This window comes from Watersipora subatra, chromosome 7 (assembly GCF_963576615.1).
Source record: "Watersipora subatra chromosome 7, tzWatSuba1.1, whole genome shotgun sequence".
Classification (NCBI taxonomy): domain Eukaryota; kingdom Metazoa; phylum Bryozoa; class Gymnolaemata; order Cheilostomatida; family Watersiporidae; genus Watersipora; species Watersipora subatra.
The window spans coordinates 64,051,238-64,078,835 of record NC_088714.1 but is presented as its reverse complement, the minus strand read 5'-3'; the positions used below and the strand labels follow the sequence as shown (position 1 = coordinate 64,078,835).

The following is a 27,598-nucleotide window of genomic DNA, read 5'->3' as shown; positions in this document are numbered from 1 at the left end:
TTAAAACTGACAGGACCAAAGTCTAAATCGGAAGCATGCTGTGCAGTAAGGGTGGTGGGAATAGCATCACAGTTCACTTCTAAGCTGAGTGATAGGTTTGCGCAGGCTAAACAAATGATGTAACAGCTGCTTTGCAAGTTTTGTGTACAGTTCAGAGAGAATGCTACTAGTTTAGGATTGAGATTTGGGTTTTCCCAACTCCATAAGCAAGAGTGAAAAATGCCATAAAGCATATGGATTGAATTTAGTCAAAGCCTGTGTATGCTTTCGGTGAAATTAATGAGGGTTTGCAGCATGCTGAATGACAGCGAAGTTCCACATAACAAACACTATATCTAAATGAACAGCAGAGAGAGTTGCTAGTAGGTCTGACTTACATGTTTGGCTTATAAGTTTTCAAAACAATGAAATGTAGTAGCAAAACTTGGGTTTTCGCAAGCGCCCGTTATCATCACATTTTGAAAATGATATTAAAATCTGTGAAAGTAATGAAGAACAATTTACATGAAAGTTGGGCTAGTAATATTTAGAACAGCAATTAGTGGCTGGCCCCAGGTTAGTGAGTAGAACAGCAATTAGTGGCTGGCCCCAGGTTAGTGAGTAGCCTCGCAAAACAGAGTTGCTTACCCAACAGGCATACCAACAGGTAATGAAGCTGATTCATACAGCCTTTCCTCTACTAACTACTAGCAGTCACTCATGAAAGAGTTGCATGTTAAAATATTCAACAATACGACTTGGAAATAATAAGCATTTCTCTATATTTAACTAATTCCATGAAAAGTACAGATGATTACATGTTTATAACCTAACATTGCACCCAAGTGTAAGACAAGCATCATGCCAGACGAGAATGCTGTCAAGAGTTTAACAAGAAGCAAAATCGAATAGGCTTCTATGGCATTCTCTGAAATGCTCTGACCTAGAAGACACATCTGCAGAAACATTTTAGCGGGGAAGGTAAAATAGACATAGAAATCGCTAAGGATATTCAGGTCTTGCAAATGCTAAAGTACTATGACAGAAGTCTAGTTTGAGGCTCGGTGAAGGAGCTGTGAGAGAGATAGGGGGCACCAGGCAACACCATCTTGCATGAAGATCACACCACGGTCTATAGATACGTGCACGCTCCCACATTGGTACACCTGAAATGAAGGCAACATATGGCATTTGGAGCGATGGTGGGATCTCTATGCGCAACTGAGATTCTCATGGCTAACTGCGATACATAAATAACTATGAGATAACTATGAACATACAATATTTAATCAATACTCCCCCCTTAGCAGTTTATGTTAAATAGTAAATATAGGCAGGGCTCTTATCACGACACTAGATATACATCAATTCTTCACTATTTCGCAGCTCAATTTTCAGTACTTTGCAGGGTACAAACTATTTATTAAAAAATAAAAAATCAAAGAATATAAATATGGAAAAAAATACATAAAGCTCTCTCATACGCTCACCCCATGAGGTTGCTCCGCGAGCATCACAGTGCTAGCAACTATAAATAAAAGTTTGTTGCTTTACTGTTACGTTTTGCAAAGCGTAAAAGAGCAACGTGCTTGTGACACCCTTCATCACGTGCTTGTGACACCCTTCATCACTTGCTTGTGACACCCTTCATCACAACTCTTAAATGCCCACTACTCATAAAAATGGAAAATGTTTCTGATTGGTGACTTTAAATAAACGTTCACTAGTTTCTATTTCATGGAATTTCGCTTATCGCGGGAGGGGGGATGGCCCTCTATTACCGCAAAAAGCGAGATAGTGCTGAGTACATACCAAAGGGGTGAATTTGCAAAGATCTTGGAACAGATTAGACAATTTACATATATTTTACTGTTCGTATAACGTAAACTCTTTATAATGTAAACTCTCCTGGAGCGAATTATTTACGTTGTAAGAGCACTTACTGTACTGATTACTCATTTACTGTTTCCATGATGCGCAGTACTTCGGAGTTGCACTCTTTCCGAATCATGGAAATTGCGTCTTGGCCCTGAAATCACTGCGCACTGATCAGTGCGAAGCCAGTGCAAATTCGCAGCAAAGAAACAGCAAATGCGAAGTGGCTGCGCATAGCTCTCTTGCTGTGGAGGCAGATTCACCGAGGGCCATAAACTAGTACAAAAGTTATCCCCGCCTATCTTGTTTTTTCTATCCTTCCGATCTTCTTTCACTTAAATTTAATTACGTCTGCTCCCATGAGGATGATGAGGTGATTACTTTCCTGGACTTTGTTATCGATACCAACACTTTTCGAAAAATAGGTGGCAAGTCCTAAAGGAATATTTAAATAATATATTACTTAAAAATACTTATTAAAAATATATTACTTTGTAAAAATTATGTTAAGGTTTGTAAACCTTGTGAATTGTAAATAAAAATATGACAAAAAAAGCATAAAAAAGACCGTTTCTGACATTCGGTATCCGTGATCGATTCCATGTCTCCATCCGGCGATTCGATTTATTACAATTTCTTTTCTCTGGCTAATTTGCTGAAAACCACTACGCAGCATGTAAATGTACAATCCCTTCGACTTCGGAGGGGCTGCATCGAAGTACTGCGCATCATGGAAACATAGTGATAACGATCTCCCATGGTGCACAGGACTGCAAGTGTGCTAGTTTATATAATATAGATGTTTAGGAATAAACCAGTGTTTCAATTTTCTTGCCACAAGTATTGCAAAATGTTAGAAACTTGAAAATTACTATTTACGACAAGAATTTATCAACTGGAGATTTTCGGGTACTGGTAAGTTACAATCAAAAACGGGATGCCTACTAGTGAGTACCGACCGATCTAACAACTCGAAACACATACAAACCATAAATCCACATTCACATAATGATGCATAAGGAAAACAGATATTGTAGTTTGTTGTTTACATAAGAATGATTTACTCATTAGTTTCGCACTGCAACTAGGAATTGCAGTATTAAGTTTGTGATCAAACTCAAGTGTATTCTTTTTGCCAAGCATAAAAAAATAAGCCTCATCTTTTACTAGTTTAGAGAACATGGAAAAGACTTGGAGATTTATTCTTACGAGCTCGCTGAACCGGAACACTCGAAGCAATGGCTAGAGAGGAAGGTGCGCAGAGCAAAGGTATCAGAGCAAAAGAGCTGCAAGAAACAGGCCCTAACCTGACGAGCTTCGTGTGTTTTGCCAGGAATAGGGTAGAACTCGAGGTTAGCCTCAGCAGCCTTCATGGCCACAAGGTCCTTGAAGCTGTGTAGAACTGAGCCAGTACCGCTGAGAGGAGGGGCGATTGGTTCATTAGGTGCCTTCTTTTTAGATTCCGGTACTTGAGGAGGGGGAGGTGGTGTTGCAACATTTGAATAGTCTGGTATGTTATTGCTGAAACGTTAATTTGTTAAATATAAATGACATGCAAAATAAAAACAGTCTACTTATGAATTGAGTAGATAAAGAATGGGAAATAATAAAAATAACTTATTTTTGCTTATTTAGCAATGAGTTCATGCAATTATGTATATTCTGCCTGAGTATTCATCTCTATTCATCTTACTTTGTCATCCTACGTGAATGGTTTAACATTTTTTGGCAGGTTTCGTCCAAACTTCCCACGAATACGCTCCGTGCCTTACGCCAAGTTACCAAAATATTTGGTTTCAAAACATTGCCTGGTTCCTGAGAACCAGTCCCTTTAACACCAATCGAATCAGAAACTCAAGAATGCACCTTCACATACAATAAAGACGATTGCCGTCAATGAACCCGTTTGTGGATTGTTGTCGTGAAAGCAGTATCGCGATTTGTGAAGATCTACACGAATGTTGCGGGCTATCTGATTGCAAACAAAAGAAATCCCCCGACATCACTTGGTTTAATTCTAGTGATAACTAACCCTAGGGTCCAATGCGTACTTAGGGCAGCACCTACAACCCACCAACTCATATTTGACATAGCGTTAGTATTCCTATAAAAAAGACAGACTGTTATAATGTTTACATTGGAATGCCGTCGCCACATAAGAACGGGTCTGGAGCTTTTAAATTGGCCATGTCTCAGCGGAATCAGAGGTTTGTAAAAGACAGCCACACAGTCAGAACTGAACTCCAAATAGAAACTCTGAATCCTCATTTAATTGACCGCTGGCTGGTGAGCTGGCCGGTGACGAATTACCACAGCTAATGTAACCACTAACAATATATTGTCCAATCATGCGCAGTTAACGCAACCCCTAACAATATATAGTCCAATCATATGCAGGCTTCAGTTATGCCTAGCTGAACCAAATTGAGTGTGAATGAGATGATTGGGTAGCAAGCTTTGTGGCTTCAATTACGTCGACATCCGAAGCGTCAGTTATCGCGGCGGCCTACCTCCTTAACATTCTCCACATTCGGTTCTAATCAAATCCAAAACTATGGTACCTTCTTCCCAATGCATAATCAAACACTAACTACTTATCACGCCCAACCACCCACTTCATAGCTATCCCCTTACAAACAAAAACCACTGAGCACACCAGACGTAAATATCTTGCTTGTGCTATTATGAGAACATAAGTATATCCTGAGAATTTCTTGTTTAAATACTATTGATTTCCACGCTATTCTTTTATTTGTTATTTCCACACGGTCTGATTTACTTTTATTATCATTGAAATAAAGTTGGGATCAAATCAAATGAAACAAACACATGCATAATTTGTCTTCTCCATGTTCAGGTGTTTATTGACGCTGATCGAAAACAATTAGTTGAGTACTCCTCTGCAATTAGCTACTTACATCTGCAATTAGCTACTTACATCTGCAATTAGCTACTTACATCTGCAATTAGCTACTTACATCTGCAATTAGCTACTTACATCTGCAATTAGCTACTTACATCTGCAATTAGCTACTTACATCTGCAATTAGCTACTTACATCTGCAATTAGCTACTTACGTGTAGCGAGGTAATCAACGAGGTAATTAACATTGACTTATAGCTATCATATCACTGACACACCATGTCTATGTAATATATGTATGTATTACAGACTAGCAGCAAAGGTAGTGAATTTCACATTAGTACAATGATTAGGATCATGGCAACATTCCTTAAATATATTATAGAATTACACTCGTGATAAGAACATATAACTAATGCTTATAAAATATTGTGAAGGATTTTACCGCACCACCTTCACGGTTATCCACAAGCCGAGTAAATCACGAAGACCGACTTGTTATCAGAGCATACGGCATATATTTATGTGATAAATACAATTGCACTAGAATAACAATGGTCCAGCATGCACACATAAATAATACACAGTATTGGAATACAATCTCTATCATATGCAGGGAGCTGCGCTGCTCTGCCTGCCTCTCTAAAGCCTGGTTCCCATATACATCGCAAAGCACCGGCGGTAATATCGCGCAGCAAAACACTTGCGGTGCTCGGCGCAGTTTAATGTTCACATAAAAGCCACATCGCTAATAATATCGTAAACAGAATTGCGTAATCAAATAAACTTTTCGCTCGCCATGCCGTTCCTATAATGGTGACCTTTACCCGTACAATGCATTTCGGGAAGGTTTTGCCTGCGGTCGTTTGCGAAATTTGAACAGCGCTAAACTATTGCGATGCTGCCGGCAACTACCGGCGGTCCTCGGCGCATACGTTCCCATTTTATCGCTAATAGCCTGCGGTGTGTCGCCGGGGCTTTGCGACGTATATGGGAACCGGGCTTAACGCATTCTTCCTTTTACACTCTTCCCCCCGTTGGCTCCGCCCACTCGCAGTTTGTATTCCCGCCGTAATGCTCGCTGCTACGTGACCCGCGTACTCCGAGTTACCTTTGTCCTCAATCGTCGGCCAGACCTCCGGGCGAAAGGGGAGGCCTGGCTCGGCCTGCCGATCGATCGTCACGCTGGGACCGGCTCTGTTCGCGATGCTCTTCCATCACAATATCTACTTGAAGGATTTTAAAACTTCTTTTATCTATCTATAAAAATCTCAGTTTATCATCTGCCATGTGTCTGTCATGCGATCCAGCTATAGCGATAAAATATCTTGCGATGAAAAATCTGTTCCGCAGAAGATTTGATCCCGGAACCTTCCTCTCACCAGACTGCATTACGCTCAATGTCACTAAAGCTTACTTTCACAGTTTTTAGTAAGTTTAGCAATTATACGGATACTAGATTATTCAACTTAGCCAATGGCAATGTGCCCGGCTAATGGCAGGCAACTACATTACCTGCCACTGTTGATGAACTGTTTTTTAATACCCGCACAACGCCGGACATTTGGCTAGTACCAATATAACAATGATATTTCTATTTCGGAAATGATTTTGATGTTAGAAGAACGGAAAACCAGTTTTGGAAATCAAAACTTTTATGATATAAGCTCTAAACCTTTTTGAATTTTGAACAGGCATTTTTTAGAAAATCTCAAATCTGAACGATTTAAAAATAATTATATATAGCGTTGCAGTTATTTTTGGTCGATATTTTCCAAAGATCGCAAATCTTTCTTTCCATGTATACACCTTAAAATATTGATAACACCTGGAATTTGATCCAAATTAACTCAATATTAAAACAACAAAACTTTTATTGAAACTCAATCCGTGATGGTATCTGCTGTTGATTTAATCACTATGTTTCCATGACATGCAAATTTGAGCCAATCCCCAAATTGACCGCATCCTGGAAACAGCATAAATCCGCAAGCTAATCGAGTTTTGCGATGCACAAAACGTTATCGAATCCGTAATGCTTGTGAATAATGGAAACAGCAATTGTGAGAGATTCGCATTAAAATACCACGCTAGCTATCTAATTTTAAACATTTCAATACTGTTCCTGTTCACCCTTTCTCGATCGAGTTTCATGTGTTTACATCACTAACACATGCATCGCTAATTATTACCTTATAATGTACAATTCCTTACCTTGTCTCAACATGGCGCCGGAGTCAATCCGCATCACGCGAATATCCATGGAACCACTTAATTCGCACTGTAGTGCACACAACTCCTAATCCGCATGATGCGCGTAATGGAAACATAGTGAATAACACTTTGTGCTGTCAGTTTACCTTTAACAATACTATTAATTAACTCACCCGTATATGGAAGATAGGATAGTCGGAATCTGACCAGGTATGGGAGGAGGAGGGGGAGGATGAGCGGGCAGCCTCACCGGAACACCAGGATTGCTCACGGCTGAGTTCATCGTGTTCAAGGCCTTGGAAAGCCAGTCTATGAGTCATGAGACGACGATTATGACACTTAACCCAGTCTAAAGCCTCAGTTCATTTTGCTGCCTCTAGCTTATACTGAATGCATAAGTTCGTCTATTATAGGATCTAAGTCTATCCTAACAAATACGTCCAAACTAGTATCCAAGTCCACACTAGTGCCTTATTCTACCTTGGTGTATTAGTTAACAATAATAACTTTACCCATCCTATTATTAAGGTTCACTAGATCAATAGGGCATACCTTGATGAATTGGCTCACTTTGGATTATTCTAGAACCACCCAAGCATCTTAGTTCCCTAACCTATTGTTTCAGCCTACCCTAGTGACAACGTAACGGAGAATAGTACACGTAGTCCTCGTTTCACGACTCTTTGGAGCAACGACGGAAAACTTCTCAAATATTCTCTTAACACAAACTCTTTGTAATTATGACGGTAGTGGCTTTAAATATAAATAATTCTATAGGTTAATAAAAAACAAGGGGAGTTCTAATATGTATAGCATATAATATCATATATAACATATTATAGGTTAATAAAACAACATAGGTAGTTCTAATATGTGTAGTATATAATATATCATATATAACATATTATAGGTTAATAAAACAACAAGGGTAGTTTTATTATGTACAGTATATAATATATTATACATAATATATATAATAATTTTATATTAAATATGATCTATTATTTATAATATAGTATATAAAATGATATGTACAGTACTATATGGTAAAAAGTGAATTATAAATATTATTCTATCGTTAGGCTACTCAGTCTTGAAAAACTAATACCTTTACGGGAAGGTTTCTAAAACCTTAAAACTATTGGCAAAAATAATCCATAATCTATCCTTCAAATAAAAACTGTGCAATAAATGCAGATGTTATGCTGTACTATATAGTAAAAGGAGGAATAATAGAAAGTAAAAAATATGGTACATACAGAAGTACACTACTGTATGCCAGGGCTGGCACGATTTAAATCAAACGATTTAAATCACCTGAAAAAATCATGATTTTTTTCAAAAATTGATTTTTTTTCAAGAAAATAGTCTACCACTAATGTAGTATATTTAGTCTAGCAATAAACAACCTGTTTTGTACTGCTTTTAACTGGATAGCATAAACTCATTGACCAAACATTCATTTACTTAAGAATTTAATTAAATAGGAACCTACAGGGAGTGAGAGTTTACAGAGGCTTGCAGTCTTCAACTGCATGCTGCAGCGCTAATCCCTGGTATAATACAATAGGTACAATAAGTACATTATTGATTATTGTCAATTATTATCAATTATCAGTATCTTATCGCAGAATAAAATGTAATTCTTCACATAAATTTGTATTAGCATTCTCGTTGCAAGATACTAAAACAGTTATTGGTACAGAAATTCGTAAAAATCGATTTAAATCATAAAAATCAATTTGAATCACAGAAAATCCGATTTTTTGAAAAAAATCATTGATTTTTCCAACCCTGCAGTGTATGCATTACTGCATAGTGTAATGAAGATGAAATGGCTAGGCCAGTTCACTTCCGATATTCTGGTCCATGTTTCAAAATCTTGAAATTTATGACTAAAATATTAATACGACTTTAATATATTACCAAACAATAAATAAATAAGGCTTTAACGTATAAAAGAGGAAAAAAATAAAATATACCATATTGCCAAATGATAACAAAATAGTCTAAATTAGGTTTTTACAATCTTGCGATTTATTCAACGACAAATTTGTTTATCATTTTGGGTTTTTGGAATGGATTACCGGTGTTAAATGAGGACTACTTGTTATTCATAGTAATATTTCGTATAGCCATGCAAACACCATCAAAGGACTGTACATATCACAAAGCTTATACCTTTGGTCGGCTCAGGAACAGACAGTACAAAATCGAATAAGTAAAATTTCAACTAGCCATGATGGATGGAGTCGCACTGACCTTTGATAGTAGGGTGTGTAATGAGCCTTTCAGGAAGCACTGATTTCCAACCCTTGTACCAGACACCAACCTCATCATAGTTGGGAGCCGTGTTTAACCAGTTGGCCAGTGTATGTAACCAGCGCGGGAAGAAGCATCTGTCAAGGAGATTCACAAGTGTCTGGTCTGGCAGCAGCTGCTGCCAAGACATGACCCACTTCCAGTTGTCTGACAACACATAAAGAGACTCCTTCATGATGCCTGGAGCCCTCAGTGAAGCAAAGCTTGTCAAGGAAAGCTTTCAAAATGCAACAGATATTATTATATATTAACTATATATATTGGTGATAGTTGTAGATGTCTTATTGTCTCTAGTATTATGTCTATATATATAGTTAATATATACTTAATACTAAAGACAGCAAGTATATATTAACTATACATATAGTTAATATATACTTAATACTAAAGACAGCAAGTATATATTAACTATACATATAGTTAACATATACATAATACTAAAGACAGGAAGTATATATTAACTATATATATAGTTAATATATACTTCCTGTCTTTAGTATTAAGTATATAGTAACTATATATATAATTAATATATACTTCCTGTCTTTAGTATTAAATATATATTAACTATATACAGTGAAACTCGGATAAATTGCCCTCGGATATCTCGAACACATGGTTAACTCGAATGGATTTGCTTGATCCGTTCCCACGCAATGATAAATGGCTTTAGATAACTCGACCGAAACTCTGTTAACTCGAACAGTTTTTTGCCAAACAGCTACCGAGACGGTTGCTACTATCGCTTTAGAATATCACTTTATTCCAAGCCATAAAGATAAACATCGACTTTTAGTAGTTCTTAGGCCTCGTTATTACCAACATCGGCAAATATTTTCATTAACAACTTTTCTAAAGGTTTGCAAAAATCAAATTTTACCAAACATCCGCTTAGCGATAAGGCCTCCGAAAGCAAGAAAAGCGAGGTAATATTTGCATAACTTTAAAGTAATATCGGCAAAATTGATAATGGGTTTTTAATAGTAAAGCAGATTTGTAATAACTGACTTACTGCAAAATTGATCTTGGTTAAAACGCTCGGTAGAAAAATACGTATGTATTTTTTCTGAGCGTTTTAACCGCGATAAAGTTTTGCCAATTTTAATCTGAGAACGTCCTGGCAGTCACATCACCTAAAGCAACAAGAAAATCTCAAGTGATAGAAAAATATCTATACTTTCTGATTAAAAATATTTAAAACTTCACACGAGAGACCCTTTAACTTGCAACGAGCAATCTATGCTTTTGATTGTTATATAGTTTGTATATGTGCATGTATCTACTGATAAATACGTGCACTTATGACTGTCTTGATAACTTGAACGCTCTAATAACTCGAACACTTTTGCTCGGTCCCTTGAAGTTTGAGTTATCCGTGTTTCACTGTATATAGTTAATATATACTTCCTGTCTTTAGTATTAAGTATATATTAACTATACATATAGTTAATATATACTTCCTGTCTTTAGTATTATGTATATATTAACTATATGTATAGTTTTGAGAATCTAACTGTAAAAACTTGAAAGTTATTCAAGTCCAAAGCTGAAAAACTCTCCCTTGCTGATTGTGTTGTACCAACTATTTTGTCTGACACTGTAAAACATTGCCCCCCCCTTCTTAAATTGAGAGCAAATGAAATGATCAGGCCTACCCATGACTTGGTTAGCTGGGTTGATGACCATTTCCTGCAGACAACTGGCAAGCTTAGGAATGATATTCTTGGCCAGGAATGCATCCATGTGGCCTTGAGAGAAGACTCTAGACCAAGGTTTTAGCATGATCATCGCCGAAATGTCAGAAGGGTGCCACTTGCTAAGGGCGCTGGCCAGTCGATGCCTTATAGGAGCCCAGAGTGGCTCAAGCCTTGAACCTACAATATTATAACTCTTAAAGCATTTACGCCTGTTACTAGTTACAGGTACAATTAAAATTTTTTTTCTAGCATTGGTGAAGCAATAGCTAGAGTCTAGTAGAATCACAATCCAGCCACCTTTGACCTGATGCAGGCATATGAATAGTTGTTAAGAATGTAACAGCTAATACAAGGGCCAACCGCAAACTCTGGATACTGTGCAAAATCTAATTGAACGCCACCTCTATTTGAACGCCACCTCTATTTGAATGTCGCTATAGGAAAAGGGTTAAAAAATCGAGCGCCACCCTTTAATTGAACACCATCTCCATTTGAACAACCACTTTGACATTCTTTGATTTTTACGAACCCATAATAGCAAGCGATCAGTAGAATAGTGTTCACAAAATCGTACTAATAATGACCTGATTACATCATGACAATTAATTCTTTCGTTGTTCTGTTCGTATCAAAGTCCGTTTTCCAACTTAAGAACTTAGCGTTTTTTTTACAATTTTGAAAGCAACACCATAGAAATAATTAATAACTGGATCAGACTAATAGTAGTTCTTTGTTTAACATAGTCTTGATACTTTGACGTATGTGAAAACAGTTTACATTTACAATGGTATACTAACGACTAGTTTTAGGTTAAAAGTTTTGCTTAGCGCCCATACAACTAACAGTTTATCATTATTGGTGCGAAATGCAACGCGTACATGTTCGGCTATACTAAAAACATTGTTTAGACGCTAATATCGACGAGTTTAGCAGTGCAGAAAAAGAGTTGAGTTCAGAAGACAATGTATTGAATAGAAGAAGGTATTAAATAGCCAAAAGAATGCACCTGGTTGAACAAACGATGCAAATATTTTTGTTTGAAAAATGTTAATTTTTATTTTTGCATGTATTATAAGTATGATTCGTTTATGTCACTTGTTCTTAAAGAATAGAGAAAGCATAATATTATTATGCTTTATTAGTTATCTTGAGGTGTTGACTGATGTTCTAAAAAAAGAATCAAGGAGATTGACCCCCTAGAAGCTGAGATATAGACAGCCAAACACAGGTCTACCTAATAACGAATCAGAGGAAAACCCTTCGAAAATCCCGAAAACTGTGACGTATAAAATCGACTTAATGGTCATGTGCCGGAGTTGCGCACCCTTACCGCCGTTATGTATAATGATTGTTTTGGCTACGAGATGTGAAACGCTTCTCGCGATAGTAAATAATTTACATACTAGCTCTGGTTTCTCAGGAAAATCATCCAAACATTGTGTGGTAAAGGCATTTGCCCACAACCCCTCGCCATGATTTTTTTAAAGCAGAAGAGCAGATTTTGACTATTGTGCTTCAAATTTTAACTCGATCTCCACGGATATGCTCCGAAGATCATCTGTTCAACGAACGGCGCGTGTATAGTCTATATGCGATATCCGCGATTGCAGTTTGTTTAGAATAAGAAATAGGAATGGGACTTTTTGTTCCTTCATCATTTTTCTACTGTGTATCTACTGCAGCATTCAGTTGATTTTCATGATTATCGTCACTATTAACAGACTGGAAGTTTACTACAGCCATAATCTTAAAAATACTAACTTGACCGTGCTGCTCTTGCTATAAGAAAAGAAAACGATAACTTTTGCTTTGATTTTTCTATTGATCTATTATCTTATCTATGATTATTTTTTATGATTTATATTATATTCATAATGCATATTATACAAAATAATAATATAACTGTGTATAGAATAAATGATGTAACTAATATAATTTGTAGAAAATTCCAAATGATAACCGAGATTGATGATTGATTTAATCGATTCTATTTATTAGCTATAGTTAAAAAATCTGAACAACGCTAAAGATGAGTCTGAATAGGGAAGCTAAGTAGGAGAACAACAAAACTGAGCTGAACTAGCAAGATAGCGAAATGTTGCGAAATAATAGATGCGTGTAATTATTTTATGCTAAAACTAATCTACACGTCAGAGGGACTGGTTCGGAATTCTAGGAGCGATGATTGTTAGGCCCAATTTGATTGTTCTATACTTCTAGGGATTAAACCAATTAAAACGCCGTGATTGTTATAGGAGAGCGCATTAGTTGGCTTAATTGACCAATGGCACACAAGTCGATTTCATACGTCACATATTGATGATTACCAAAACACTTTTGTTTTTTGGTAGACCTGTGTTTGGCTGGCTATATCTCAGCTTCTGGTTGGTCAATCTCCTTGATTCTTTTTTTAGAACATCAGTCAACACCTCAAGATGAATAATAAAGCATAATAATATTATGCTTTCTCTATTCTTTAAATATATATTTGAAGCATTTGATAGATTATTATTATATAACTTCTAAATTCGGCTTACAATGGATCAACACTCTTAAATTCTTTTCTATTGCACATAACAAGCCAGTTTTAACTGCAAACTGCATCAAAAATATCAATGAATGCAATGAGCTTTTATGCAACATTGTTAAATTTAGATATAAAATAAAAATATGCCTTCAAATTAAATATGAAATTAAAAATTGAACGCTCCAACAAATTGCAAAGCAGGGCACAAGCTATATCATCGCAGGTCAATTGCAATCAACTGATATCAACAGGTAGAAATATTCTTGGCTTCCCAATACATATTTATTTAGAGATCTGACAAGTTGGAGGTAAGTTAGCAGATTTATTGCACCCAAAAGGGTTAAGGTCGCTCCCCCTGAAAGGGAGTGCAAAACATAGGCGACATTCGCTTCACCTGTAGAAAGGTTAAATTTATCTTCCAAAATTCTGACAAGCTATTTGAAGAATACAACATCAGCCTCCATTTGAACACCCCCGCTATTTGACTGTCCCTATAGAGGAAAGGTTGAAAAATAGAGCACCATGGTGTTCAAATAGAGGTTTTACGGTATGTTTATTCAATGCTTACAAAATTTTAAGAGAAGCTGTACAAGCATATATATAAATATATATATATATATTCTATATATATTTCTCAAAGTCCGTGTGTCGTGTCTGCATTCCGGTTATAACCATTATTAGAACAGCTGTAGCTAGACAACGCTGGCTGACGCAACGTCACGTCGTACGGTCATTGGAAATTTAAAATTGGTCATTTAAAATTTGGCAGTACTGATTACAACGAAAAAGCTGATAAGCTATTCGCCGAAATCTCTCCTACAAAGTCTGAAATAGATATGCATTTAAACAAATTTGCAAATGTTTTATTTTTCTCTCCATTTATTTTGACTGAACAATTTTTTATGATATGAAGTTTAAAAGTTACAGTTGTTTGAATAGGTTTGAAAACCTTTAAAATTGTTTATTTTTTTCTCTTAATTTGTTTGAACTGCTCAAAACAATTTTCTCACGAAATGAAGTTTGAAAATTAGAATGGTAACTGTTGTTATACCTTGAATAAAAACGAGTGGCTAGAGGCGCACTAACTGTAGATTATGGTTAATGCGCCCTAGCGGTCAAAGAAAAAGCCACAGAATAGCCGCACCCTTATTTAAGGCGCATGGCTTAAAACATCAGAAAAATGTAGCGGCTAATAGTCCGAAAAGTATGGTATACAAATCTCGAATTTTGTCGTCTGTTGTTCATCTGTGCAGTTATAGTGTGATAGTATATAGATGTATATATATATGCATGTATATATACTGGTTATAGAAAATAGTTGTACCCTATTCCCTATAACTAGTACTATTTGCTCCAATTTCTTGTATAGCTTTTTAATTTTAGTATTACTTTACTGTATTAGCTTAAAATATAGCAGAGCCCTAGCTATAATTGCTTGTAGAGTTAGTTTCCTACCCATCAGAGGGAGCCAGGGATGAAGCCAGGCGTGTATAGGCATCGTGTCCGTGAGAGGGTTCCATTTGTCAACCTCAATCTGAAGCTTAGGGTTGATAAGCTGATCTAGAATGTTCTGGAACATCCAAGGAGGAAGGAGAGGCATCCATACCTCAAGGACCTCCAGTAGAGAATCTGGGTTTCGTGTGTTCCACTGGCTGCAAATAAAGATACATAAATAGCGGTTTAATATGGGTCATCCACACACCTAGCCTCCTCTTACTGCCTCTGCTGCGGCCCTGTTTGACAGCGTTGAAATTAAAGTGATTAGACGGTATAACAGTAAATTCCTTAGTTCGTTCTCAGATTTTTAATGACTAGAACAACTATGGAATTATTGGTTTGTATTCTCAAATTTTCTCTTTTTCTATCACTTTCATCCTAGTTTAGGGTTCATGAATATGGTAAACGCTACTCTAAGGCTACAGAACACCTTCAATGTCCATATAAATCTATTTTTTATCTTTTTCTAGAGAGCAAGGTCTATGCTGCAAAGGAAAAAGTTGTGTATATCTGAAATAAGGTGAAATAAAAATATATCTTTATTATAATAAGAGTGGTGTCTGTCCACCTGTACGTTTCAATCCAGGGTTAGAGCTTAGAATAAAAGACCGCTATAAATGAGACTTCAACTTGTGCAATTCAGCTTGGTAGATTAGACTGACACTCTGACACCTGAACCAAACAGCTGCCCTGGGTATTTCATAAGAATTGTGCAGCTACTTATGCTCTGTGCTTTATCTGCACACATGACAGTCTCTCACATCACATTAGGCTGCCAGGGTTACAGTATAAATAAACTGTGTAACTGAATAGCGGTGGTCAGTTACACAGTTTTAAGTATTTCTGAATAATGGTGCAACTACTTACTCTCTCTGCTTTATCAGCACTCGTGACGATCTCTCACGAAACACACTAGACTTCCGGGGTACTAGTATATATAATAGAGACACACTAGACTTCCAGGGTACTAGTATATACAATAGAAACACACTGGACTTCCAGGGTACTAGTATATACAATAGAAACACACTGGACTTCCAGGGTACTAGTATATACAATAGAAACACACTGGACTTCCAGGGTACTAGTATATACAATAGAAACAAACTAGACTTCCAGGGTACTAGTATATACAATAGAAACACACTGGACTTCCAGGGTACTAGTATATACAATAGAAACAAACTAGACTTAAAGGGTACTAGTACATACAATACAAACACACTAGACTTCCAGGGTACTCGCATATACAATAGAAACAAACTAGACTTCCAGGGTACTAGTATATACAATAGAAACACACTGGACTTCCAGGGTACTAGTATATACAATAGAAACACACTGGACTTCCAGGGTACTAGTATATACAATAGAAACACACTAGACTTAAAGGGTACTAGTACATACAATACAAACACACTAGACTTCCAGGGTACTAGCATATACAATAGAAACAAACTAGACTTCCAGGGTACTAGTATATACAATAGAAACACACTGGACTTCCAGGGTACTAGTATATACAATAGAAACACACTGGACTTCCAGGGTACTAGTATATTCAATAGAAACACACTGGACTTCCAGGGTACTAGTATATATAATAGAAATACTTCTATACATCGTTTCCTCTCTCAAATGCAGCAAGAAAGAAAATGTTATTGTAAAGGCTAACTATGAAATTTTAATTATTCAAATGGAATCTGAGCCATTGCACCGACTTGACGCTTTACGTTATATGGAATTTTGTTTTGCACATAGCATGAAGCAAAATCTTTACACAACATTTTAAGCGAAGTGGAATTTACGTTATAGGAGCGTTTACTGTAATTGAGCCTGACAGGAAGCGACTAAAAAGCAAGGAGCCAAGAGGTGTTTAGCCTGAATGAAAGAGAAAGTAGTATAGTTGAGAATAACAGGTACTTGATCGCTGTTCTGAGAATAGGCATCCAAATTTCCCATATCAACTTAGAGTAGGCATTATTCTGAGCTGTGCTGTCTCCTTGACATCGGTCTACATCTAACAAGCCTTTCCACCGGGTCATCACCTGAACACCTGATAAATTGTCAAATATTTATGCCGTTCCTTAGCAAATAATCAAAAGAAAAAAGCTGTACTTGCTGTTTGAAAAACCTACTATGAGTTTATGCAGTTGTGAAGGCCAAATAAAAGAACCTCTCACAAAGGTGCAGATGTGACAGAGGAAATGAAAGACTGCTATAAATATTAGATGAAAGTCTTCAGGGTGCATCACATTCTGCTCGCAGCTAGACTGACAATCCCAAAATGGGGCGATGTAAAAAGAAAACATTAAAAACAGATCAACATTCAAAACTAAGCTTCCTCAGACGTGTTTGTCATAACAACCTTCGCCTTTAAATCTTGGTTAAAAGCATTCTTGCACAGTCTACAACTGGTCAACCTAATTAAACTAATATCCCAAGCGGTGAGCTGCGATAATAATAGAATACTGGCCAACATTAAGTAGTAATCATTCAGAACAGATCACTTTTGATGTTATGAAGTAAAGATGAGGTGCAGTGACTAGAAAAACTAGGTCAATTATGGTTACTGAGTGTGTTCAGTACTAGTGACACTAGTTAATAGGTGATGGAGTGTGTGTTCGGTACAAGTGACACTACATACTTAATAGGTGCAGGGGTGTGTGTCCAGTACAAGTGACACTAGTTAATAGGTGATGGAGTGTGTGTCCAGTACAAGTGACACTAGATACTTAATGGGTGATGGAGTGAGCGTGACGAATATGACCCACCCTAGAAACTAATTTGAAGCAAGGGAATTGCAATGACAAGCTTACCAAATCGGGGATTGGAAAGGGGCTGCCAGCCAATGAAGTACTTTTTGACAAGAGGAAGGACAACAGCTATGGACAGAGTGACAAGGTCATACGCTCTGTACTCCTCATAATAGTCGTCCTACAAACGTGATGCCCGATATACACACACAAATGTTTCTCCTCGCCACACCCAACACATGCACCAAATGGTAAGGTATCTATTTGTAGGTGGCAACCAACAGAGGTAGATCTATTAATAGGTAAAGGACTTAGTATACAAAACTTAATCACTTATATGGGCCCTGATCAATACATGGAAGTAAACACTGTTAGTGTTGCACACAGACAGTCCGTGTTTGCCTGTGAATTGTATGTAATTTTGGAAAGTGTATCTACGGGAATTACATAAGAATGCAAGTAATATGCATTCATGTGAATAGATAGCCTATGTCTGTTACAGTAAATGCGTGTGAACACAGTACATACAATGTACATATACATTGATAGGGTATGTATATACATGTAGATAAAGTATATGAATGATACATTGTATGTATGGATAATGTGTGTGAATAGTGTACATGTGAGGCTATCATATGTATGCAGATATGTATGAATAAAGGATAGTGCACATATACAGATATTGAATGCATTTAGATACTGCATGCATATGTATTGTGCATTCACATGGATAGAATATATTAGGTTCTTTTAAGAAAGATTTAAATACCTGTAATCGACTGAATAAGTCAGCGCACTCTTCTAGGGTCAGTGGTTCTGCTGACGAAGGTTGGGTTCTCTCATCAAATGTGTTGATAAGGTTAAGCACCTGAGTAAGCCGTGAAATCTGCTGCTCCTCCTGTTGGCAGAGAGTTTTGAGTCTGTCCGATTCGTGCTGCATGTTCACAGTCATATCTCTCTCGTATCTGCGAGAATACTCTTACGACGTAATATCATGATGCCTTGAAGTCATGACACTTCTTGTCTCTCACACAAACAAATTCTCTTACAGCTTCTTACGCCTACAACTCCGGTGCGCATACACCATTATCTTACCCAAATCGCTCGGTGCCCACAGTCGCACGACTTTCCAACTTGTAATACCTCTCACATAAGTGTCTATGTTCTTGCATGCAACCATACTTTCTGTTCTAATCTTTGTGACCTCTGCGATCATACTGACAGTTCTATTTAAACTGACAGCTCCACCCCTTAAATTTAAACTGACTTTCTCCACCCCTTAAATCTAAACTGACTTCCTCCACCCCTTAAACTTAAACAATCATTTCTCTCATCCTACTCATACTGATGGCTCTGCTGACGCTGTTCCACAGTGTTGTGGCCTACAGAGGAGTCACACAACAGACTGAAACTCTGTTCCCAAAAACAACCATTTAGAGTAATGCCACCAATGTAAGCAATTTTTAGTAGCAAAAAGTGCCGACCTTTTTCCTACCTTTCTGCTCGACATAGGTCATTGAGCATGAACTTACATAGCAATTTAGTAGATTTTACCAGAAAAAGTATTTTTCTAATATTTTTGATTGTTTTTGATGTTTGAGGTGGTCTGACTGCCAGGATATTTCAAGAGTGAAATCGACAAAACTTGGTCGCGGTTAAAATGCTTAGAAAAAAAAACCGGCCAAAATGATGTCACCAGTATCGCGGCAGACATCTCTCTCTCGTTATTAATATTGGCTACTGTGTTCAAGTCGCAGCCTTACGTGTCTCTTTTCTGTCAGTCTCTTTGCCAAAGTGCAACTATAGACGTCATAATCAGACTTGCTTGAATCGGAGCGTCTCAACCGTGATCAAGTTTTGTTGAATTTAAACTTGAAACATTCTGGCAGTCAGGTCACCTCAAACATAAAAACAATTGCAAATGATAAAAAATATTGATACTTTCTGATAAAATCTCCTAAAATTTTGTGTAATTTTACCTTTAATCTGTAATGTGCATATGTTCCTAGACATCTATGTCAGTAAACTGACTAGTCTACATTCACACACTGCTACAAGAGATCTATGTAATTTCCGCTAACAGGTTATAAATACATATATGAAAACCTCAAATGAGATGAAAAAATATTAGTAACACAATAACATAACTAACTAAACGAACCTTAGCTGTCTGTCCTTGGTGATTATCTCCTCCTCTGTACGATCTATAAGCATGTTAAGGTTATGCAGAAGCTCTGGCATCTCGAAAGCTTTTCGCTCATCTGCTGACGTATGCACCTCTTCTTCTTCTGTATCAGAGTCATGTTTCCTTGTTGAGATTGCATGGTAGCCTGAAATGATAGCATACTATCAGCAATAGAAACACCAGATTAAAATACAATAAACTAAATGCACGAACGTCAATGAATCAGCAGCAGCAGCAGCAGCAGCTGTCCCACACAAACACTAGTTGTAGAAACTTTGAGTTATCCAGCTATAAAGGGATTCTTGAAGGCTTCCTGAATGGACAAGTTTTATAGATATAATGAATACTATATCGATATGACGAATACTATATAGATATGATGAATACTATATAGATATGACGAATACTATATAGATATGACGAATACTATATAGATATGACGAATACTATATAGATATGACGAATACTATATAGATATGATGAATACTATATAGATATGACGAATACTATATAGATATGACGAATACTATATAGATATGACGAATACTATATAGATATGACGAATACTATATAGATATGATGAATACTATATAGATATGACGAATACTATATAGATATGACGAATACTATATAGATATGATGAATATTATATAGATATGACGAATACTATATAGATATGATGGATACTATATAGATATGACGAATACTATATAGATATGATGAATACTATATAGATATGACGAATACTATATAGATATGACGAATACTATATAGATATGATGAATACTATATAGATATGACGAATACTATATAGATATGACGAATACTATATAGATATGACGAATACTATATAGATATGACGAATACTATATAGATATGATGGATACTATATAGATATGACGAATACTATATAGATATGATGAATACTATATAGATATGACGAATACTATATAGATATGACGAATACTATATAGATATGACGAATACTATATAGATATGACGAATACTATATAGATATGACGAATACTATATAGATATGATGAATACTATATAGATATGATGAATATTATATAGATATGACGAATACTATATAGATATGATGGATACTATATAGATATGACGAATACTATATAGATATGATGAATACTATATAGATATAACGAATACTATATGGATATAATGAATACTATATGGATATGACGAATACTATATAGATATGACGAATACCATATAGATATGACAAATACTATATAGATATGACGAATACTATATATATATATATGATGAATACTATATAGATATGATGAATACTATATAGATATGACGAATACTATATAGATATGATGAATACTATATAGATATGACGGATACTATATAGATATGACGAATACTATATAGATATGACGAATACTATATCGATATGACGAATATTATATAGATATGACGAATACTATATCGATATGACGAATATTATATAGATATGACGAAAATTATATCGATATGGCAAACACTATATCGATATGACGAATACTATATAGATATGACGAAAACTATATCGATATGGCAAACACTATATCGATATGACGAATACTATATCGATATGACGAATGCTATACAGATATGACGAATACTATATAAATATCACAAATACTATATAGATATGACGAATACTGTTTATATATGAAGAAATTGGCACTGATTACATAAGCCAATTTCTTACATTACAGAACTCATGTTTGTCACAATCCTATGTGGATCTCACCTGACAGAACCCTTTGCTCCCTGCCAGTCATGTCAATAACCTTTACTTGTGAATGCTTTGATTTGCCTGTTTCCTTTACCTTTCGTTTCGAACCCTTGGCTATTAACTCATCAGCTGTCTTGTATACATAGGTAGTTTTCTTCTTGCCTGAATTACAAAAAACGATTTCCTTAGATTATATGAGCTGGCTCTAAAAGCCAGCTAGCCAAATGACTGCATTTTAAACTGGTTTTACTGACTTGTAAGTTTGCAAACAACAGACGGAAAGCTTCAATGACGAATGTGAGATGAGCCAAACCGCATTGTGCATTAGAAAGAACAGCTATGATTTTCCACAACTACTAACCCTACCTATATATGGCTGTCTGTCGCGAAGCTACAATGACTTGCATCTTAGCGATGCATGCTTGGGTCGAGTAGTATGATAGAGAAGTGACCCAGTTCTCAGTATCTACCACTTCTGGAACTGTCGGATTAACCTGACGGAATTCCTGTGCAACACGTCCAGTCTGACAGAGCCAGGTAGCTATTTCACTTGCCCAATGTGCCCACTTTGTCAGTGTGGTACAAAGGGCCTCCAAGTTATAGTCTAGATCCAAAAGGCCCAGCAATTTTAGGGTTGAAAGCTTGCTGAGAGCTTTTTGTCAGATCGGCATTAAGGAGGACTCGAACCAACAATCCCATGGTTGACAGTCAAAAATGCTACCCCTGAGCCACCCTGACACCCCTCTAACCCTACCTACAGTGTTCGATACTCACTAGCAAATAGTTTGCTGGTATTCTGGGAACCTAGCATGATGTGAGATATTGTCAGGTGTGAGAATTTTGCGTAAAATTATTCAAAGTAACCAGTGGGTAGGTGAATGACACAGATGTTAGTGGTGGCCTAGCATACTAAAAATTGTGAGTTCGAATCCGGTAAGGTGCGATCTTTTTCTCGACCTTCAGTTGCAGCTTGGGAAGAACATGGCTTTTATTGTAGTAAAGATTGGCTAATACAAGTAATAGTTTACATCAAGACATACAAGGTTCTGACTCAACAAAACCATAAATTGACATTGGAAGAAACTTCGTATGGGACACTTGTACAACTAGTCAGTGATTAGTCACCAAACAGGAATAAGTGCCGCGATAACCTCAAGTTGACCTCCAATACATTAAAATTTTATTAGCTGATTAATGTGATGGTCTGCAAGACTCTTCCTCTCTTACCTGTGTCAGAGCGTTTCCACTTGCTCAGCTCTTCTTTGAACTTCTTCTCCTCGTCAGCGTCAGCATCTTGAACGGGAAAGTCCTTGAGAGAGCGCTCAGTTCTTTCTGTACCGTAGTAGCCTGCCATGAATTTAGATCATATACTAGTGATTCGGGGTGACAAAGGAGAGCAAGCCGAGCCTATAAGTAGGCTATCAGACCTCCTTTGCACATAAATGGGAGACTTACGAAGAGAAAAAGTTCTTGATACTGAGATCACCCAAAGTGGATTAATTGCTGTTTGTCTATCAAATTTAAACGCTATCGGTTTGAACAGCAGTCTTACCTATGGCCCCTTTTCCCAATCGTAGCTTGGCTTCAACTGGAGTTGCAATCCCTTTGCCATCTTTGCCAAGACCTTCTCCAGGCTTGTATCCCATTTTCATCATAAGCTTGGAGCCTATCATATTTGTATGCTTCTCCCAGTCTCCAATTCTTGCACATTTAACAAAAAATGAAGTAAGCAAACAAAACTGCAAACAATTAGAGAAAACAGCTTATGGCGAAAAAATGAAAGGATGATCGGTTGAATAACACAGCTTACAAAGCTGCATTTCTGTGACAGCGACTTTCTCAAAATCTACATTCACTTACTGGAAGGGAAAAATGGCCATGGCTCAAACAACATTGATAACTGAGACTAATTCAAGACAAAAAGAAAGTGTATATTATTTGGAAATTCCGCAGTTTGAAAAGACAATAGACAATAAAATCAAAATTGATAGTTTGTGACATTGTAATCCAATGTTTCTTTGTGTGAACCTAGAGATAAATCAAAATAGGCAGCAGATGCTCAACCGTGACTGCCCCAGAACATTCAGTGCCTGTCAGCCACCTGGATACTACACCTACTGTAGCTTTATCTACTCGCAATCCACCTGTATTATCTGTCAGTCATGCAACCCATCAGACTGGCTATTGTTATGTACATACAGTTCACCTGTATTACCTGTCAGTCATGCAACCCATCGGATTGGTTATCTTTCAGCACCATTAAAGTTCTATCAGCAAGTCTGTATGACACTTGTCACTAGTAACTGGAATATTGGTCAAATGATAGAGGCCATAATTAACTCACCCCTTCTGACCTGGCCTTGCTTGATCCGCAAATTTGTAGCCTCGGCGCTGTTTGGCCGACTTTGGTTTACCAAATTGTGTCTGCAGGAGTGGATCCAAGTCATCCTCATTCTCTTTCCCTTCCTCGTTCTTACTCGTCTCAGCAGCTTCATCTTCAGCTGACTTCTTTAACCCACCACTGATAAAATTTATGCCGGCGGAGTAGCTTTTCTTTCCTCCACTACAACAAGAGCTCATAAATGAAGTCAGTTTTGGTGATGCGCAGAACAAATGGAGCAGGATGGTGTATTTTATTTAATATGATTAGTATAGATCCAAAATGACTTATGATCATAGCGGTGTAAACTTTGACACACTAACTTAGCATATCTCAATACACTGAATGCTAGATTATTAAATAGTATTCATGTACAGAATAAGAAGACATTAACTATCACATTGCTAAAATTCGCTTACAGAAAATTAAGAATAAATGTTTAATATAAATTACGTTACTATTTTATCGATTCCTAATGAAAGAAGGAAAGCAGTTTAAATGTACCCTCCAAGACCTGGCCGAGTATCCCATTCGTCATCTGAATCTCCATCTATACCAAACGAGCCGTAAATAGCTTGAGACTTTGTCTGCCTTCGCTGAGGCCGATTAATATTAAACTCATTCTCATAATCGTAGTCTGTTACCTCAAACTTTTCAACTTCAGGAGATGACATGACTGTATAAAAGATAATCTAGTTTATGTTCAGACTAGTTGAAAAAGAATATTTCGCTTGGATGTGGTACTATAAAAACTAAAAATAATTGTTATAATGACCGAAAGAAACTGTGCCTCTACCTATCGATACATATCGCTAAGTAATTCTACTATTTAGGTATATTTATAAATATATATATAAGCACATGTTATATTGAAACTTCCAGCTTTTGATATAAAATGACTTCTTTTAGAAAAGACAACCGCAGAAAGTTTCTAGGAAATGTTAATCATAGCTGTTTATAACTAAATATCTTAAAAATAATTTGCTTTGTTGAGACTACAGTGTCCGATCACTAATGAAATGCACCAGCTGTGACCATTAATAAATATTATATATACATATAGAGATAATATATATTATATATATATTATCTAGGCTTATATATATATAGGCCTATAATCACACACATATATATATTTCTCAAAGTTTGTGTGTGTGTATATGTGTCTGCGTATGTCCAGATATAGCTATTAAATCTTGGAATTTAAAATTCTGCGCTATCAATTTGAACTCACGGAGATTGCAACAGCAAATTAACAATTCACGCATTCTACCGCTGAGCTATACAAGGCGTAATGATCAACGAAACTATCATACATGGTTTAGCGTATGCACACGCTAAATGATGTATTACTTGAAACTCTATGAATTCTATGAAGCATGATACTTTTTCGTGTTTTCTTGAACTTCTAGTCTCGGTTGTTCATAAGGTTCAATTGGTATATCCGCTGTCAAGGCCAATCTTTTTTACGCGGACAATTGTATTATCTCCGTAGGAACAGCGTCGAAATTCTCTCACCGTTCGGTCAGACAAAGACAGTATGATATCTCATTTTTACATTTGTACCAGTATCGAAAGGTACCAGTATCGAGAAGTACTAGTATCGAGAGGTACCAGTATCGTCATATTCAAAGTTTTGACGGATAGCTTCTGTTGAAACAGTAACCTTTTTTATGCACACACTTATATGTATGAATTGTTTTTATTAATTCAACATATTCAGAATTTTTATTTTGTTTTCTCGGTTTGTATTAATTGTATCATTACCTAATCATCTTTTGTTGTAATTGTAGAAAAACAGACTTAATTTAGCTATTACTTGCTAATGATTTCCCATATTATATTTAAACACATTTCTATTTTTCCTTCTAATTTATTTCAATAAACACCTCTTTCAAGTTATGAAATTTGAAAGTTGCAGTTGTTTGACAAAGTTTAAAAACCGTTAGTTGTTTTTTTCTCTTTTAATTTATTTCAACTACACAAGTACACTTCTACACAACTACACTTCTCTCATGATATGTAGTTTGTACAAATACAAGTAACTTCTACGCAACTACACTTTTTTCATGATATGTTGTTTGAAAGTTGCAATGATAAATTTTTTATATGTTAAATAAAAATAATATTTCGGTCCAGAGACTTTTTTATTACCTGGGCAACACCGGGTAGCACAGCTAATATATATAATATGTATTGATGCTCACAGTTGGTGCATTTCATTAGCGATTGGACACACCTGTCGTATGTAAGAGAGGGACCTCGACCTATAAAGAATACGGAAACCTACAAGGTTCTTCTTGTACTGGATTCCAGCTGATCTAGAGGTTTCCTGAGATACTTTTGAGCTTATTAACATACAGATCTATGCTAAGATTATACTACATGGTGCCAGAAGAAAGTTTGAATTGTACCTTTATAACGAATTTGCAGGAATTCGTAGTAGTTATTGGGAGTTTGTAGGAACTCCGAGTGACAATAACAAAAGGAAATGGTAGATGCTAAAAATGACCCCTTTTAACAGAGACTGGACTTTAAGAGTGAAAGCTTGGCTCTAAATTGGAGGGCCTTAAAGGTCTAAACACACTAAGCCATTTTAGCGCGTGTGTCATGAGGAGGGCAGAGATATCACTGGCGAGTGCCTAAATACACTTGAGCGATTCACCAGCAAACAATATAGTGAGTACGCTCGCAAACTGCCAATAAAATTCTGTATCTTAGCTTCTTCGAAGTTGTTAATAAATTTAGGTAAGTCAATATGGCACCCTCTAGGGGGCCAACAACTTTGCGGGCAAACAACTTCCGCTTTTGTTTTTATGCCGATCTCACTTTCACATATTGTTCACTACAAGAAGACATAAGAAAAACGATTCTTGTACTTTTAACAGTAACATTTTACGATTTTTATATATAGTTTAATTTATAGTGGAGTTTTATGTTCGATATATTAATTATTTACTATTCTCAAGATGGTCAACCTGCGCAACGATTGACTGCAAATGTTAGTTTTCAACTGGTTTTTTTGTAATTTTTTGTGTGCCATGTCGCACAGGACTGGGAGTGCTTTTATTAAATTTATGAACAATTCAGTGTTCGTTTAGTGTTCGATGAGTAAACCGTGACAAAATAGCAAAATTTTGCTGTTGTAGATGAATATTGATAAGAAATAATTCCCCGCCATAAAGTTGCATTCTGGGAAAAACCAACCAATCGAAATGCATCTCGTTAGCGATAAAGTTGTGATAGAGAATGTCTAGTGTTATCGCTCTGCAGGAGCTCGCTGAGTGAGTTCTAGTACAGATTAGCACCAAGCGGCGCGATATTGCACTAATTATCGCCAAGTGTGTCTTCACCTTTAGTCACAGTTTGCAATTATAAAAATAGCAAAGAAATATTCCGATATGCCAGAGGAACAAATTGAAAACTTATCATTACCGATGGGGTCAAATAGTGTTCCAATTTTTAATCAGTTCACCTTTCATCATTCAGAGACTGGTCAAACTACGACTTTGGAAAATATCATAGCTATGTTTGATAGACAGTTAGGAATGTG

General features: G+C 36.4%; 1 protein-coding gene across 1 annotated transcript; it reads right to left on the bottom strand.

Annotated features, from left to right (window-relative positions):
• Positions 1-782: 782 nt before the first annotated feature.
• LOC137399397 (tuftelin-interacting protein 11-like) lies at positions 783-24,719 on the bottom strand. Its single transcript, XM_068085488.1, has 15 exons — positions 24,550-24,719; positions 24,010-24,228; positions 23,218-23,366; positions 22,893-23,012; positions 21,681-21,827; positions 19,895-20,063; positions 18,503-18,698; positions 17,794-17,911; positions 16,898-17,030; positions 14,933-15,129; positions 10,909-11,127; positions 9,194-9,400; positions 7,105-7,240; positions 3,162-3,375; positions 783-1,145 (listed from the first exon to the last, which is right to left on the bottom strand). The coding sequence occupies exons 1-15, from the start codon at positions 24,717-24,719 to the stop codon at positions 1,029-1,031; spliced, it is 2,511 nt and encodes an 836-aa protein (XP_067941589.1). The 3' UTR covers positions 783-1,028.
• Between the last annotated feature and the right edge of the window lie 2,879 nt (positions 24,720-27,598).